The 16,160-nt window shown below is 38.1% G+C and overlaps 1 protein-coding gene across 15 annotated transcripts in view; it reads right to left on the bottom strand.

Moving 5' to 3' along the window:
* AKAP6 (A-kinase anchoring protein 6) overlaps positions 1 to 16,160 on the bottom strand; it is a 285,186-nt gene that overhangs the window by 226,430 nt on the left and 42,596 nt on the right. For all 15 annotated transcript variants that reach the window (XM_065686397.1, XM_065686389.1, XM_065686390.1 and 12 more), the window contains one exon: positions 2,164 to 2,521. In XM_065686397.1, coding sequence (XP_065542469.1) covers positions 2,164 to 2,511 — 348 coding nt within the window. In that variant the 5' untranslated portion in view covers positions 2,512 to 2,521. The remainder of the gene's footprint in view (positions 1 to 2,163; positions 2,522 to 16,160) is intronic.

Below are 16,160 nucleotides of genomic sequence, written 5' to 3' on the forward strand. Positions count from 1 at the left end.
CAGATCAGTTGGAAGGAGGCGCTCCAGGGGCATTATCAGAGCTCAGAAGGAAAAAGAAAAGAGGCTCTGAGGTTTTGTTTGTTGTTTTTTGCTTAGCTGATTTTCATCAAGATATATAATGCAGAAGGATACAAAGATAAACAACTTAAAATATAGCTGAAGTCTGAATAAAAGCATTTCCACAACACTTGCTTTTACGGCCTTGCTTTTGTCTGTATGCAGGTTTAAAGGTTACAGAAATTCTGTACATAACCCTAATGCATTCGTTAAAACTTTGCTGCACTTTTTACTATTGCAGATCTTGCTGAAAGCTTTTTTATGTTACTTGTGAAAAATTCAAAAATATATCAACTATTTTAAAAATATTTTCAAATACAATTCATAGTTGAGTACACACAGAGATACACACACGTATAAACACACAGGAAAAGAGCAATTCCCTGTGAGTCTCGTCTGTACATCGAATATTTGAAGGCATCAATGACAGCCCTCCCAGGCTGGCAGACCAGATAATTGAGATTTATTCATGTTATTCTTTTGTCCTTTTTTACAGTCATATTAAAAAGATTTCTTCTTAGATCCAAACAATCCCTAGGTGCTACAGCAATCACTTACATAGAAGAAAATATTAGGAAAGTATTTTATGAGCTACCATTGACACTTGCAACTTCACAAATAAATACTAAAAAGGAGAATGTTATTCATTCACTGACATCCATTTGGACATAAAACATTTTAGTGGATGTATGAGGGTGAGGTATGTGTACAGAATATTCTTATTCTGTAAGTTGGCACAAATCAGTTGTCTGTGCTCTAAGCCAGCCCAAAGCTGTGTGCAAATACCATCCACAAGCCCCTCAGCCCTTTAGTTTCAGCTCAGCAGTGCACTAAGATGGCCAAAAGCAATTCCAGATCAGAGCTGGCAATGAATCCAGCAAGTTCTGTTATGAAATACATTTCAGGCATATTTGCTAAAACCCTACTGCATGCTGTGGACATGGTCCTTTCTCTCATCAAAGGCTAGCAATGGCTATCCCAAATTTTTCAGAAAAGTGGTGGAACCATAAAAAAAACCTCAGGATTGGCTTTCTCCTTGGTTAGAACTGATTACATTACAACTGCTCCGTGGTTAGCAGTAGTACACAGAGTTGTATTTTAAGACGGACTACAGCCCCGGTCCTAAAATAAACACAGATAAAATACCATTGCGCTGACTAGGAAGGAAGACTATGTTCACATGAGCAGGCCTCAGAATGCAATGCTGAAGACAGCTCAGTCTGAAGAGATAATATTTGCCTGCTATTTTTGGAGATTGCTGTCTTCAAAAGCATGCTTCATCTGCTGCAGCAAACCAAGCAATGCAGACAAACATACAAATACAGTCCTAAACACTATTTGTCTGAATTTCACTTGGAATTTCTTTAATATCTTTAAAAATTCATCATCAAAATTTAAATCCGAGACCAAGACAGAGATAATTGTTTAAAGGTAATTGTGTTGTCAGGGTGTGGGGAGATTGTTGCTCTTTTAGTTTACATAAGATACAGATTTGGGGGGGCAAAGTCCAGTTTTGCTAGTACATTTCCTTGCTGGTGTGAGGGGAAGGTTGATTTACTGTTTGTTACTATTCAATTCCTCTCGCTTCACACTTCTTACCATGACTCAGATCTGAAAAAATATTCTACATGTTTACTATTTTGTATGTGGTCCCACCTAAGTTCAATTTTGAGCATAGCTTTTATGTGACTTAAAAGGCCAAACATTAGACCACCTTTCCACCCTACTGCTTCTGAAATTTGCTTAGTTTTCAGATAAGTAGCCATGCATATTGGGACACAAATTTGGGAGGTTTAGGTACTAAATCTTGTTAAAATAAATACGACTATTTCTGGGCATTTCTGATCTGTCTGGTCAGGTTGTATTAGCTGCTCTCGGAGTGTGGACATGTTCATTAATGTGCTTGTGACTGCTAAATTAAGTGATGACTTAGTGATGTTGAAAAAAGATCTGAGAATGACAGTTTGTATTATCTCCCTGAAAAGGACTTATTCGCTTAACATAGGCTGTCATATTGCAGCGAAAAACCCTTTTGTTTAATTCGCAAGTGGAAGATTTGAGTGAACCACCTTCACTGAAAAGTCTGCAATATAAAATTCATCCTACCTTCAGCTGTACCAGGTGCACATCCACATGCTTGCTGTCTGAATCCTGCTGGACAGAGTATGTCAGATCCCTGACTCTTTCAGATGTCATCCGAAGCCAAGTCTCAATTTCCGGCAGGTGGAGAACAATCTTCCAATCAGCCCCAGCGTGTAGAGGAGGAGGCTTTTCATACTGCGGGCCAGAATCAAGCTCCTTCATGACATCCTCTTCCCCATCTCGTTCTACTGTTGGAGTCATGTTTATAAGCATAGGAGATGCGTCAGATGGCATGGGATCCAGTTCTTGTGTTGTCATGGGAGAAAGCGCTACATCCATGGCTAACATGGGAAAGCCTAAACCATAGTTCATTCCAAAACAGCTGCAAAGAGAAAAAGAAAATAGACTGCATGTTACAAATTTTGCAACAAAAATGATCACAAGACAAGGACTGAATTGTAAGGTCTGTGAGGTATGGTACTCCTATACAAATTATTCTACCTAGGCTAGTTTTTCTACACCAGAAGATCAAGAATCAATAGATATTTCAAATTAACTGTGTTGCTTTGAACAAACAAGTCTGTTTTGTTGGGTTTACTTTTGCCAAAGCCAACAAATACTGCACTTCTTTCATTGCAGAAAATCACTTCTGAAATGACGGTTTTCACTGATGAAAAATACATGCTGATTTTCTACAACTGCAATAGAAACTAAGCACTGATAAAGCTAGCAGAAATTTACTCAACTCCACAAGTTAATATAGGACTAGTATTTTAAATTAGAATGCATTAGAACATATTCTATGGCCTGAAAATTATGATGAAAGACAAATTATCACAAGTTTTATTCACACTTCCTAACTGTCCACGTGACTACTGATCACATCCAACAAAAGTTTTAAACACACATTTAAAGCAAGTAACAACACTTGGTTGATCTATTGTAGGCAGCTTTTAGTTTGACATTTAAATTCTTGTAGTTTTGTTAGATAACAACTGCTGCAATAAGCAACATCTCTGTCAAAATTTAGAAATAAGAACTCCAAATGTCAAAATATGTACCGAAGGAGTGGCTTTACTAAAGCCCAAAAGCTCTGTCATCAGAATAGCTTACAGGGTTCACTGAAAAAGGTAAATAAGTAAAACATTTTACTTTGTATCCATTTCCCTGTACACTCAAGCTGTATGCAATATAAAAGGCTGCTGTGCAGAAGTGAACAGCATGCACCTAGTTTGGAGCTTAGTACCTAAAACATTATGTAAACTTTAATTCAGTAGGAGATCTAGGGTTTACCTAATTTTGGAGATAATCAAATTTGCCGTATGCCTGCCTTTGACATACAACTTTACGATCTTCAATGCTTTGCAAACCTGAGCTATATTCAGTAAGTCTACATTAGGAGAATTACGAAGATTGGGTCCTTTTCACTGCTTTAACCAGTGCATATTGGAAATACTTCAACTACATTTTTAACAACTTTTTCTTGTATTCCTTTTTCATAGTAGAAAGACTGCAATTAACTCAGTTATACAGCTATTAATTGGGGCAGTATTCAATGTTTTTACATGTTTACTCTATAAAGACTGCATTTTAGCTTTTAGCATAATAGCTGTAAGATTGCAGAAGAGAAACCAGTGCCTTTCACTATTAAATCAACTACACTGTAACAACTGAGTTCTATCCCTAAATATTTCAAGTGGAGTCTCACCATCCAGAGATGACTACTACAAGCAGTGACAGTACCAAGGAAGTAGCCAAACACCAGTCTACTTATCATAGCCAGGAAGGACAAAAAATTACATTTGATATTAATTTGATTTTGTTTTCTGTCCTGTAGTAAAATACTTTTTGCACATTGCCCCCAGAAGAGAATATTTATGACCGATATTAAGCTAGTAAATATTAATTTGGCACTTCAGAACAAAATTTTCTATTCATGCAATCAAGGAAAGGGAATGAAAAAAATATTCCAATTGTTTTCAATGCTTGCTGCGCAATTTCCAACTCTTAATTTGATTTTTGAAGACTTCAGAATTAAATGCTGCCAAATAAAAAGCTCTACAGCAAGGCTGAAATTAGCATTTCAGGACAATGAGTATATTTTTCAAGTCCATCTCTTTTCACTGCCCATTTTTCGACTTAAACTCTGTTGCCATACATATTCAAAACACGGGGTTAGACAAATCATGCACTTTGAAAACATTTTTGTTAGACATTGCTGATCACAGCCCCAGCTTTAAAGTGTATAAATCAGCTGTTCTAACAGCCAAAACTATCATATTACTTTGAGCATATTCTTCACATTATTAATTCCTGAAAATAAATTTTTGCTGAAGCACATGTGGTCCTTATTTTTGCATGTTTACTGTTAACAAATTAAACATGCCTGAATCACTAAATGATACAGAAACACTGGAAGTGCAGCACTTGTTTAGGAGTTTTTCCACTAGAAAAACCACCCTGGCTCTCTACCAGAGTTTTTCAACATGACTCAGCTCAAGTAAGGACATTAAAGCAATTAGTGAACAAAAATTAAAACATGCTGCTGCAGAAGCAAACAAAAGCTAGTCCATGCTGCATGCAGAGCGTAGCTCTAGCTTTGATACACCGAGTTTGCAATTAGCAACCATTAGGAACCTGCTGACCTGTTTTTTGTTACGATGTGCTTGACTCTATATACTGGCTCCCCCGCATTACAGCTAATGCCTCCTTAATCCTAGTTGCTCTTAAAAGTCAAGTCCTTTGAGTCCTTTCTGCCAGATCACAAGTTGCCACACTTCATGTATGTGGGGAAACTTTAAAATAGATCATTCTCTTCACTTAAAAAAAAAAAAAAAAAAAAAAAGTCCTACAAAGGTAATAAAACACACTGTGGATACCAGATAACAAGGTCTGGGAAAGCTTTAAAGAGCCCACAATGCTTGAAAGGAACTACTTGTAGAAATGACCGAATCTGAACACTCTCTGAACACTAGGGCAACGATTCATCAAATCGTTTCCTGGCAGAATAAAAAGGCACCAATCACCAACTACACTGTGAGAAAGGAAAACTGAAAGGTTCTCCTGTGCTCTCCGAGAAAGCTGACATTGGAGCCTTGCATTCACAGGAGTGCTCCTAAAAATCACTGGAGAAACAGTAAGCTCCACCCTGCGATCCCTCCCCCAGCTCCTCCATAACTGCGGCAACGGCAACATCATTCCCCTGTCACGCCTGCACGGACCCATGAGTTGCACTGGCAAGGCGTACCGAGTGCAGGATGCGGTCACCCCCATGCAGTGGATCGGAAAGGAAAAGAGGAAAGTCCCTGGCACAGAGATGTTTTTACATAAAATTCTAATGTTGAAATACTAAATAGCAAACAACAAAGCCCAGCAGAAACAGCAAACTCACAGACATATCTACTTTAAGCAATTTAGGAGTTACGAAACTTGCCAAAATACTTTTGATCAGAAGTATGTTCTGCTTTGTGGCTCACTGACCAGGTGCAAGTCAGACTTCTATGTATTTAACTAGGTCAGCAGCCTTGTGAGCACTGCATTCATAAAGTTGTGTTAAGACACCAGCTCAGCTACTGAGATGACTAAATTAGCAGCTCTCCACCCCATTCTCAGACAGACACTTGCATTTATTGTCCTATAGCTATACACTTTCCCCTCCAATGTACAGAATATTACTTTTATACTGAAACAGGGGAGGTGGAAACACCAAGATGGGGCACAGAAGTCCTTCTTCAGCAGTTCCAGTATTTGCATGATGTACCATCAGTGACATGTGATAAATTTCAGCAAAACCAATTTTAGTCTGAAACTTGAAAAGGTGGTTTGAAGAATAATATTCTGTATTCCAAGTTGTCATCTAGTGGATTAAAACATTTGCTAAAAAAAATAAATAAATATGCAAATAGATGTTAAATGGAAGTTAAACAATACTTTAGGGTTATATATTCTGGTGTTTGATATTTCAAGTGACTGATTTTAAATGCTGGCCTTAAAATTTGTTCTATTTCGGGAGTATTTTGGTTTTCCAGATTTTGAGGGACGCACAGATAGTGGACTTTAAACCACTATCACAAGTGTTAGAATACATATTAAAACTGAATACATTTTTTAGAGTTGCCTTTTATACACTGCTATGCAAAAATTATTTTTGAAAAGAGGTAAAGAAGTGGTTACTTCCTTGTAAGCAGGACTTCTACCACCACTAAAGGTCTTTGTAAACATGAAAAGCTAAGCTTAGGTTTGCTGTCTACATCACAAAATCCTGGTAGCATCATCGACAGTTTTAGGCGGGCAAGCAGTGTTATATCAGACTCTAGCTTTCTTCTAAACTAAACCCTTTCTGTACCTCAAATAGCTGTATAAACCAGATTATTTTAAATTTGCAGGTGAACAGCTGAAAATACGTATGTCCTGATGAATAAAACGTTCATCTCTCACTATTTTGCAGGCATGGCCTTATTTTCATCATCATAATCAAAGTGAGAGGTATGATGTCATTATTTTTAAAAATACATCTCAAATTATTTGTTTCTGTTATTTCGGAAGCTACTGTTTCAGTCGGCTGGAAGGACACATTAATGAATTACAAACATAGCTACAAGCTTTCTTTAGTTTTTCTACTCTTTTTGGTGGGAGAAGAAAAATAGAGGAACTGATAGTATTTATTTGCCTTATGTTAGGTCTTTATATACAGTTCTATATTTTCATGTATACTTTTATAAAAGGTGATAGTTGCTGTGTAAGCACATGCACACATATGCTTTCTATCTTCATCTTTAGTAAGTACATTATGCCTAACAGATGGCTGATTACCTTCCACTAATCACATCGCAATCTCTCTTTCCCCTGGTTTTCCACTCAATCAGATGCTAACGCTTTTATGCAAAACATAGAATGTGTGTGTCAACCATAATATAGTTCATCAATCACCACAAGACTCCTCTCCCTCATTCTGCTCCCCAATTATTCACATTTGCCTTGTCTATTAAGTGCAGGCCATATACACTCTGCCAGCTATCGGATCATCCACATTTTCCTCCAGCAGCAGTTGGTTCCTGTCAAACAAAGCTTCATTAAGCATTTTAAGCCATACAGTAGTCCAACCATTGATCAGTGGGGCAGACACTGGGCCGAGTGAATGTTAATGAGTTCTAATTTTTCTTACTGTCACACATTGTTAAAATCAGCCATAAGCATTATACAGCCACCTGTCTGTCAATTCATTCCATTCTCCAAAATGGCCCCCAAGCCCCAGAGAAACTCCATCATTAAATAATTATGTCTGCTTGCTGACTTTGAAATCTAATGATGTAAATTTTAATATCAGATATAACGAGTTCATTGATGCTCATCTTCTAAACAGATACAGTGGAAATGAATATCTCACACAGCCAAGTTACATTCCCCCTTTTTTTATGGGGGGGGGGTGGTGGAGCTTGGTTTTGTTTGTTTTCCACATTTCAATAATGTCAGGAACTCTCTGCCAAGTTATAAGGCTCATTACATCTTTCCTTGACCATGTAATCTACTGTATCTACTGCAAAGATAAACTGTGTCAGTAACAACCTGAAATACATCACATCAGTAATTACATATAGGGAAACTTAAATTTGATGGCATTAACCCTATCCACATAAATGGATTCTGTTGCTGATTTCCTACATGATTTAAGAAATACAACGATTTCACAAAGCTCTTAAAGAACTGAATTCTAAGGGAGTAAATTTAGGTTTTTCTCTTCATGCCATTCTCTGTGAACACATTTCAAAAATACTTCCTTTACAATTACATACTACTACAGCTAAAAATCTGAACAAGGTGGACAATAAGGGGAAAATTTTTCATGTAGCACTGTTGGGCTTCCTATTTGATGTATGTAGACTCTTATAAGGTATACCTCATAGGGAATACAACGCTGCCTGAACTCATGCAGGATATGGACCAAAAAGCCTTGCACAGCAATGCCAATATTAAGCCTGAACATTAATGTGATTCATGATTAAAATTTTTATTGTGACATTTAAAATCCATTAAAAAACCTACCCCCAAGGCTTTAATGGTAGCAAAGCCAGACCACCAATGATTAATTATGACTAATTATGTCTATAAATCAGGATATAAGACACTGCAATGACTAAAAATGCTTTTTGGTATCTGATGTTTCTCTTTATAATCCACGGTGAAGGAAAACATCGAACTTACAAGGCAAATGTTTAGCTAGAACCTGGGAATTATTGTGGCAAATCACGACAAGCGGAAATTCGACTGCAGAATTTTGCAAAGGATCTGTCTGAAATAGCACAGTAGGAGAGACTGAAAAACAGAGCACAAAGTGTAGGCATTCTGCAATCTGCAGGAGCCAGCGATCTGCAAGGAGCCAAGGGTGAAATAGCCAAATTGTGATTGTGGTGTACATGTTCTTTCATTTGAAACTTCTTAGGTTCTTAGGATACCAGTTTTTAAAGAAAAGTTCTGGGGGACCTTTCCACCTGATGTTTATATCAGGTAAATTAATAGAAACTGTAGCAGAATGAAGCAACACATGAAAAAATACCATTTTTTAGAGGAAGAGCCTTCTCTGCTTTTGAAAAGCCACAGTATTGGAGTTTTCCGAACAGATCACAAAATGTTTTTGACAAGAGCCAATACCAAGAGCTAAAGGAATCTAAATAGCCATGGGATAAGGAGGAAGATTCTTGAATGGACAAATAATTGAGAAAAAGGCTGGAAACAGTAGCTATAAATGGAAAATGGAGAACAAATGGAGACAAACAGAAGTCACAGTCAGAGTCTCACAGAAACCTCTGCTACACAGAAAGCTATCAAAGTTCTGTTAAAAAAATAAACAAATAAAATTCATTGGCTTAATACTCAGTAGCAGTCAAAAAGAAAATCAGATTTTAGGAACATTTAGCAAAGGAATAGGAAATAATGCAGAAAAAAAATATTACACCACTACAGAAATCCATGGTATACATCCAGCATGTTATGTGCAATTCTGGCCCCCTCAACACAAAAGGAATACAGTGAGGCTGGAAAAGAGTTCAAAAAAAGGCAATCTGAAGGACAAACAGAAATATGCAATCACCCCTGTTCAAATAAAAACTAAGCAGGCTAAGAGTCTCACCTTTGAAAAGAGATAACAAGAGGATGGAAGGGAGGCCATAAAATAGTGGGAGGTGTCTCTGCCGAAGGCAGGCGGGTTGGAACTAGATGATCTCAAGGTCCTCTCCAATACTGACTATTCTATGCTTCTATACCATTTAAAGAGCATGCTATCCAGAAACTTTAAATATTGCTGGTTTTCACAACCTGGGCCTCTTTATTCTTCAAAAGAGCAATAACCTCTTCCTCAGTGGAAGCAGTCATATTTCCTATGTGCTCTTTGTCCAAAGGTCTTTAAAGCGGTAGACCACAATTCCTGTCAAGGTCTCAGTCCTTTGCCCAACCACCTTATACACCCAAGAGGGTGCTTCAGCCATTCTACTTGCCACATTTTTTGCATGCAATTCTCCAAAGGAGAACTTGGAAACTCAGAAAAGGGTCCCTTTCAGGTACTTCTTTCCAAACAGATCACAAAATGTTTTTGACAAGAACCAATACCAAGAGCTAAAGGAATCTAAATAGCCATAGGATACGGAGGAAGATTCTTGAATGGACAAATAATTGAGGAAAAGGCTGGAAACAGTAGCTATAACAACATACATCCAGCATGATCAACATGCTCAACAAAAGACCTTAACTTGCAAACAACTTCCTTTTAAAGAAAGCATAACTGAAAATTTCAGCTCAGCTTATTCAGCATCTTCAGCTGCTTCAGTAGACTCCAAGACCCTGATCTAAATTCACTGAAGTGCATATATATAAAGCCACTAGTATGATAATCATAGAATCATAGAATAGTTAGGGTTGGAAAGGACCTCAAGATCATCTAGTTCCAACCCCCCTGCCATGGGCAGGGACACCTCACACTAAACCATCCCACCCAAGGCTTCGTCCAGCCTAGCCTTGAACACCGCCAGGGATGGAGCACTCACAACCTCCCTGGGCAACCCATTCCAGTGCCTCACCACCCTAACAGGAAAGAATTTCCTCCTTATATCCAATCTAAACTTCCCCTGTTTGAGTTTTAACCCATTACCCCTTGTCCTGTCACTACAGTCCCTGACGAAGAGTCCCTCCCCAAGCATCCCTATAGGCCCCCTTCAGATACTGGAAGGCTGCTACGAGGTCCCCATGCAGCCTTCTCTTCTCCAGGCTGAACAGCCCCAACTTCCTCAGCCTGCCTTCATACGGGAGGTGATCCAGTCCCCTGATCATCCTCGTGGCCCTCCTCTGGACTTGTTCCAGCAGTTCCATGTCCTTTTTATGTTGAGGACACCAGAACTGCACAGAATACTCCAGGTGAGGTCTCACAGGAGCAGAGCAGAGGGGCAGGATCACCTCCTTTGACCTGCTGGTAATGCTCCTTTTGATGCAGCCCAGGATACGGTTGGCTTTCTGGGCTGCGAGTGCACACTACCGGCTCATGTTCATTTTCTCATCAAATCTATAATCTCATCATAATCTATGTGAATAAAAGCTTTGGGTATAAATCCAGTATACTCATCAAATCAACAATTTGCACCTGTACTGTCAATTCCAGGAATTTCATAAACTGTGGAAATGTACAATATTATGGCCCTACAATTAATCAGTGAATTAATACTGGAAGCAAAACAGAGTTCTATTTCAGAGAAAGAGTTCACATCTCAAGAAGTACCAACTGTGCATCTTTACACACGCACCAAGTGTATCTAAAAATCTATCCAATAGTTCTTGTCCAGCATTAAGTGCATTCAGAACAGCTGGGGGGGGGGCGGGGGGGGGGGGGGGGGCGGGGGGGGTGCAGAATTTAAAAAAATGGCTCTCTGAAACTGAGCACTGGAATTGTCACACTGAGCCTAGAAAGCTGCTCTGAAGAGAAAGGAACACTTTGTACTGAAGAAAATATGCCAAATATGCTTATGTAAAAACCAAAACACTGTGATGCATAGTGACGTATTGCCTGAAACACTACACAAAATTTGCACACTCCTGGCTCATAGCATTTTATGTGCTCACAAAAAAAAAAAAAAAAACAACAAAAAAAAACCTAGCAAAACAAAGGAAAAAATCAAACAAAAACCACACACACACACACAAAGAGAGAGACCAGCTGGAAATGATCCTATAGGACAACTGTTACATGGTACAGGAGAAAAAATTCTAGACTACAGTATGTACAGACACTGAAAACAATTGTGTAGTGCCAGACTCACACAGAGGAATATACTCAGAGCATCAAGCATATTGGGAGGAGTACTTGTGCTTCCTGGCCATTTCTGACTCAGCACAGATTTGCCCTGCAGTAAGAAACAGCGTCTGGGAGATGATGCGGTACGAAAAGATTAGCATTAAAACAGACAAAGACAAATTAGTTGCTTCATATTAATTCATAAGTGCTCCAGCATCTTTTATTAGCTAACTGCCCTACGCCACCTTAGGCTTTTGTTATCCTAATTTTCACTCCAGAATGTCAGCAGTACATAGCAAATATACATAGTTCAACTTTTATATGCTGATTTTTCAACATACACATGAACAGTTGGTGGTTGGTTTTTGGTTTGTGGATTAGGGTGGGATTTTTAAATATCCCTGCCTAAAGCCGTTTTTGTTATTCTAGTGGCCAGTACCAAGCAAAGCATTTGCAATCATAACATCATTTTCCCCTTCACCAGCTACAAAAGTCAGATTGTGAAGGATGCAAAATAATTATTCTAGAAAGAAGGTGGCCCCTTGTTCCATTTTTTTTTTTCTCAAAAGAGATGATGTGAAACATCTTTGAAGAAAACTAATCCAGAATCTAAACAGACTTATTAATTTCTATGGAAATTGATTATGAGAAATTAGTTACTTTTATTACACAACGTGCCCTCATAATAGAGCAGACAAGAAGAACCAGACAAGGTTATTTTAGCCCATTTTCAAGTTCTGTTATTTCTCATCCTCTCATACATACCATACAAAGTATGTCAGTTGTAGTCAACCTCTAGCTACAATGCAAGTCTTGCATCTTTCTCTAGCAGTCACTCAAGATAATAATTTGGGCTCCTTCCTTAAATTAAGGCAGCATCAAACAGGCAGTGCAATACTGGATGCTAGGTCTCAGTCCAAAAGTTATAATTTTTTTTAAAGTTATTTTTAAAAGGAAAAAATAATCTACCTGAAGAATGCTGTTGGACACAGTATTAGTATGCCAGACCCAAAAGTGCAACTTCAGACATTTAAGCTGCCCTAACTCTGATCCTAGTGATTAAAAAATAACCAGAAGACATGCTGCAATTTCTGAAGCTCGATTTGTTACACTGAATTGTAATAATGCTATTATAATAAAGATTTTTGAAGAAATCTCTACTTTTTGGAACAAAAAACTGTGCAGCTCTTGAGAGCAGACAGCCTGATCCACTTTGGAAATCAGTGTTCTGTGTTATATGAGACACAACACGATGTGGTTAGCTGATCCTGGAAAATTCTGTCATGTAAGTTAAATTAGAAATAATTTAGCTGTCAAATATAAAATCTTGAGGGCTTATCTAGAAGAAGCCCATAGCCATTACTTTTTGTCTCAAGTTGGGAATTGACAGAAACAGACTAAGCTCTTTTGAGCACAAATTGATTTTTTTGTACTGAGTCATACTGAAGAGTTCTGCTCTATTGTTTTGGTTCCTGGTACTATTTAATATCAATAATACATTATCAAATGTATATATTCAGTTGTTTCAGACTTTCAGACATTCAGTTATCACAGTAATAGTGCAATGAAAAATGTTTGATTTGGGGTTTAATATTTAATATCGATGAAAATAAGAGACTTCCTGTGCTACAAGGATGAACCATGGTTTCAGGAACTATTCTGCAAACTCTCTCTCATACCATTACTTGGATAAAACCCTGACTCTTGATGGTGACATACTGGTCACCTAAAAATAGATAGCCAGTCATGCTGTGTTATCAGTTGATTTACACCATCCCTCAAGATAATGAGTACAATCGCTTTACCCCATTCCTTCCTCCTGCACAATATTTAAAAAAGGAAGCACCTTTGTCCATCTAGGAAAATGTTACAGTGGAAAGATATAACTTAGACAACAAGGAATGAAAACCAACAACAAAATAATCAAACAAGAAATGAATACACAAGACTTTTCACTCATATAGCTCAAGTGGTTCATTGATATATTTTCTATCATGAAAAATTCATCCTTACTGTAGCAAAGGAAAACTCTCAGCCATTTCCCACTGTTCATGAAAAGCAATGTTCTTGCTTTTTGCCAATCAGGACTTCTTTAGGAAAAACATTCCTCTTGTAAACTTGCAAGACATACTTCTCAAAGTCCCACACAAGTAGGAAGGTAATACGCAATCTTCAAAATTGCAGATACATATGGGTACAAATTTTGGTTTAAAGCTTAACAATTGTTTAATGGCAATCAGGGAGGTGGGAGCAGGGTGGAGAATTAGTACTTTTCAGCATCATCTATAAAATTGTAAGGATGCTTTCACTGTTTACACAAAGTGGTTTGTTACCACAGGAGGCACCTGCCTACATTCTAGGGCTGTATAAGGTGGACTAGATGTTGTTGCAGCTGTTTCTTAATGTCAGCCATTAAAAAATGGCACGGGAATTCTGGAAGATACAGCTTGAAGCATCAGTGCTATCTGCATGGGAGTTGGACTCTGGTTCAGCAAAGAAAGGAAGGTATATAGATTTAAAGCTTAGAGGGAACAAGGAGCTCTGAAAAGACGTTCTGCTTACTCTGGGTACCTTTTTTCTTTCTTCCTGTCTTCCCCATTGATTTTGACTCTTGTGTGAATGACCATCACAGCCAGAACATCCACTTTCTATTGTGGGTATGAGGGAAGGTAGAGGACTGCCAGGTGGTGATGGAAAGCCTGGTGGTGGCACTGTTATATATCCAACTGTCAAGTTGGAGGGGCTGGGCGGAAGGGTTGTTGAAGTGGGTAGGTGGAGCTCTTGGAGGGGAAAAAGGAAGTGGCTTGGTAAAATTGCCTACTTCAGGATTAGATCGTTCTGAAAGAAACTGTCTGTCGTTTTCACTAGCATGCCACCATCCTCCCACCCTGCTGCTACTGATGATCTGCCCAATCACATCTATTGTGCCAGGTAATCGCCTGTTTGTTGGAATTCCTGATTTGAATAAGGCAGGATGAGATGTGATCATCAGGTTGAAATCAGGTTTGGTCAACTGCACTGCCAACTCCTTCTCCAAATTTCCAGTTCGGTACCATAATTTTATTTGTGAATGAGGTTACTCATAGAACTTCAAGTGCCATTGACATTCTCTTGTTTTTCAAGTAAATTTTCCTAGTATATTCATTGAATCCACAGTTGAAATAATCAGAGAGATCAGCTACTGGCTTTCTCCAAGGTTTATCTTCAAAAGAATCTGTATCTACTTCCAGAATTAGCACACCATTAATACTCCCTCGTGCATCTAGATCCACCCCTTTAACTTTTGCACCAGAAGATCCACATAATTATTATTATTATTACTGTGCCTAGCAATAGAAAATAATAGACAGGGATATTCCAGCTGCCAGAAAGTCACCAGCAGAAACAGTGGATATGCTGGAAATGTGTTCCCAGCAGCTGTGGAATTAAATGCTATTTATAGAGCCTGCACAAATGATAACATTTTTTCCACAAAAATCTTGAAACCAGTGAAAAACTAAGAGGGAGGGAAAGAGAGATGAAAAGTCTCCTGGGAAGGTAATTTTCTTTGCATTCACCAAAATCTGATACAATTAAGATGACATGGATGTTTTCTGCATCACTCTCCTAATTGGTAACTACACCCCTTGATATTTTAAACTGGAACAGATGCTTCTGTGTTATACAAATTTACTCTGCTAAACAAAAGGAAAACTGCATCATGGATGACTGGATGTTTCTCCTTTATGTCGAGACAAATTGATTTTACAAGGATTACAGATACTTATTTGTGGAATGAGAACTATGACAGCTTAAAAATTCCTCTAAGCTTAGAACAGTAATTTATAACGGACAGAGTAATAACATAATTATCTCTTCCAAGCTTGTTCTTTCTCTCACTGGTAAACAGTGAAAACCACAGGAAAAGCACCTACAGGTCTACCAAAACTTGAAGAATGAAATTGGAGTTAAAAAAAAAAAAAAAAAAAAAAAAAGGATTCTTGTCTCTTCCATTCCTTTACTATCACATGGGCTCCCACTTAGATCCAGCCCTGAAAAGTAGTAGTGCACAGCCCCCACACAAACAGCGTATCTGCCTCTAACCTGAATACAAAGTGTTTTCCCATTAGTTTAATTACATCTGTGTTCCATTAGTATTTTCCGAGTCCTTAGCATTTTAACAGCTCTAGACTCAAGTTTTTTTCATATTCTTTTCCCTTCAATGTTTTAATCATTTTCTAAACCTGGCTTACTGAGAATTTTGGCCTACATCAAAGCAATTCCAGAGAAACACCAAATCATGTGCTTAATTGACTTATGTAAATTGTCCAGCTTAAGTTACATACGATGTCTGTTTATGTGCTTAAGATCTCGGTTGTGTCAAAATAGCTAAAGGCAGCATTTTATAGCTGTAGGCAGCGCTAGCTTCATCCCTGCCTTTTAAGCTCAGAAGATTTTGTTGTCAGGTGAACAGAAATACACCCATATTGGGTGTTTCTGAGGATGTCATATTACATTTTCTGTAGCCACAGGTACACCCACAATGACCTAACACCCACAAATGAATTAAAAATAACTAGGATTTGTTATATAAATCATTCAGTGTTTGTGCTTGACATTCTAGCCAATTTCTGAATAAAATTCCCTCTCCCCCCCCCCCCCCCCCCCCCGCTTATAATGGAACTGGTTAGGGGGACTGAACTAAATGAGCATAGTATATATTGCTTTATGAAAAGACTAACAACAATCCACACTAGTAAAACTCACA

This window comes from Lathamus discolor, chromosome 6 (assembly GCF_037157495.1).
Source record: "Lathamus discolor isolate bLatDis1 chromosome 6, bLatDis1.hap1, whole genome shotgun sequence".
Taxonomy (NCBI): domain Eukaryota; kingdom Metazoa; phylum Chordata; class Aves; order Psittaciformes; family Psittacidae; genus Lathamus; species Lathamus discolor.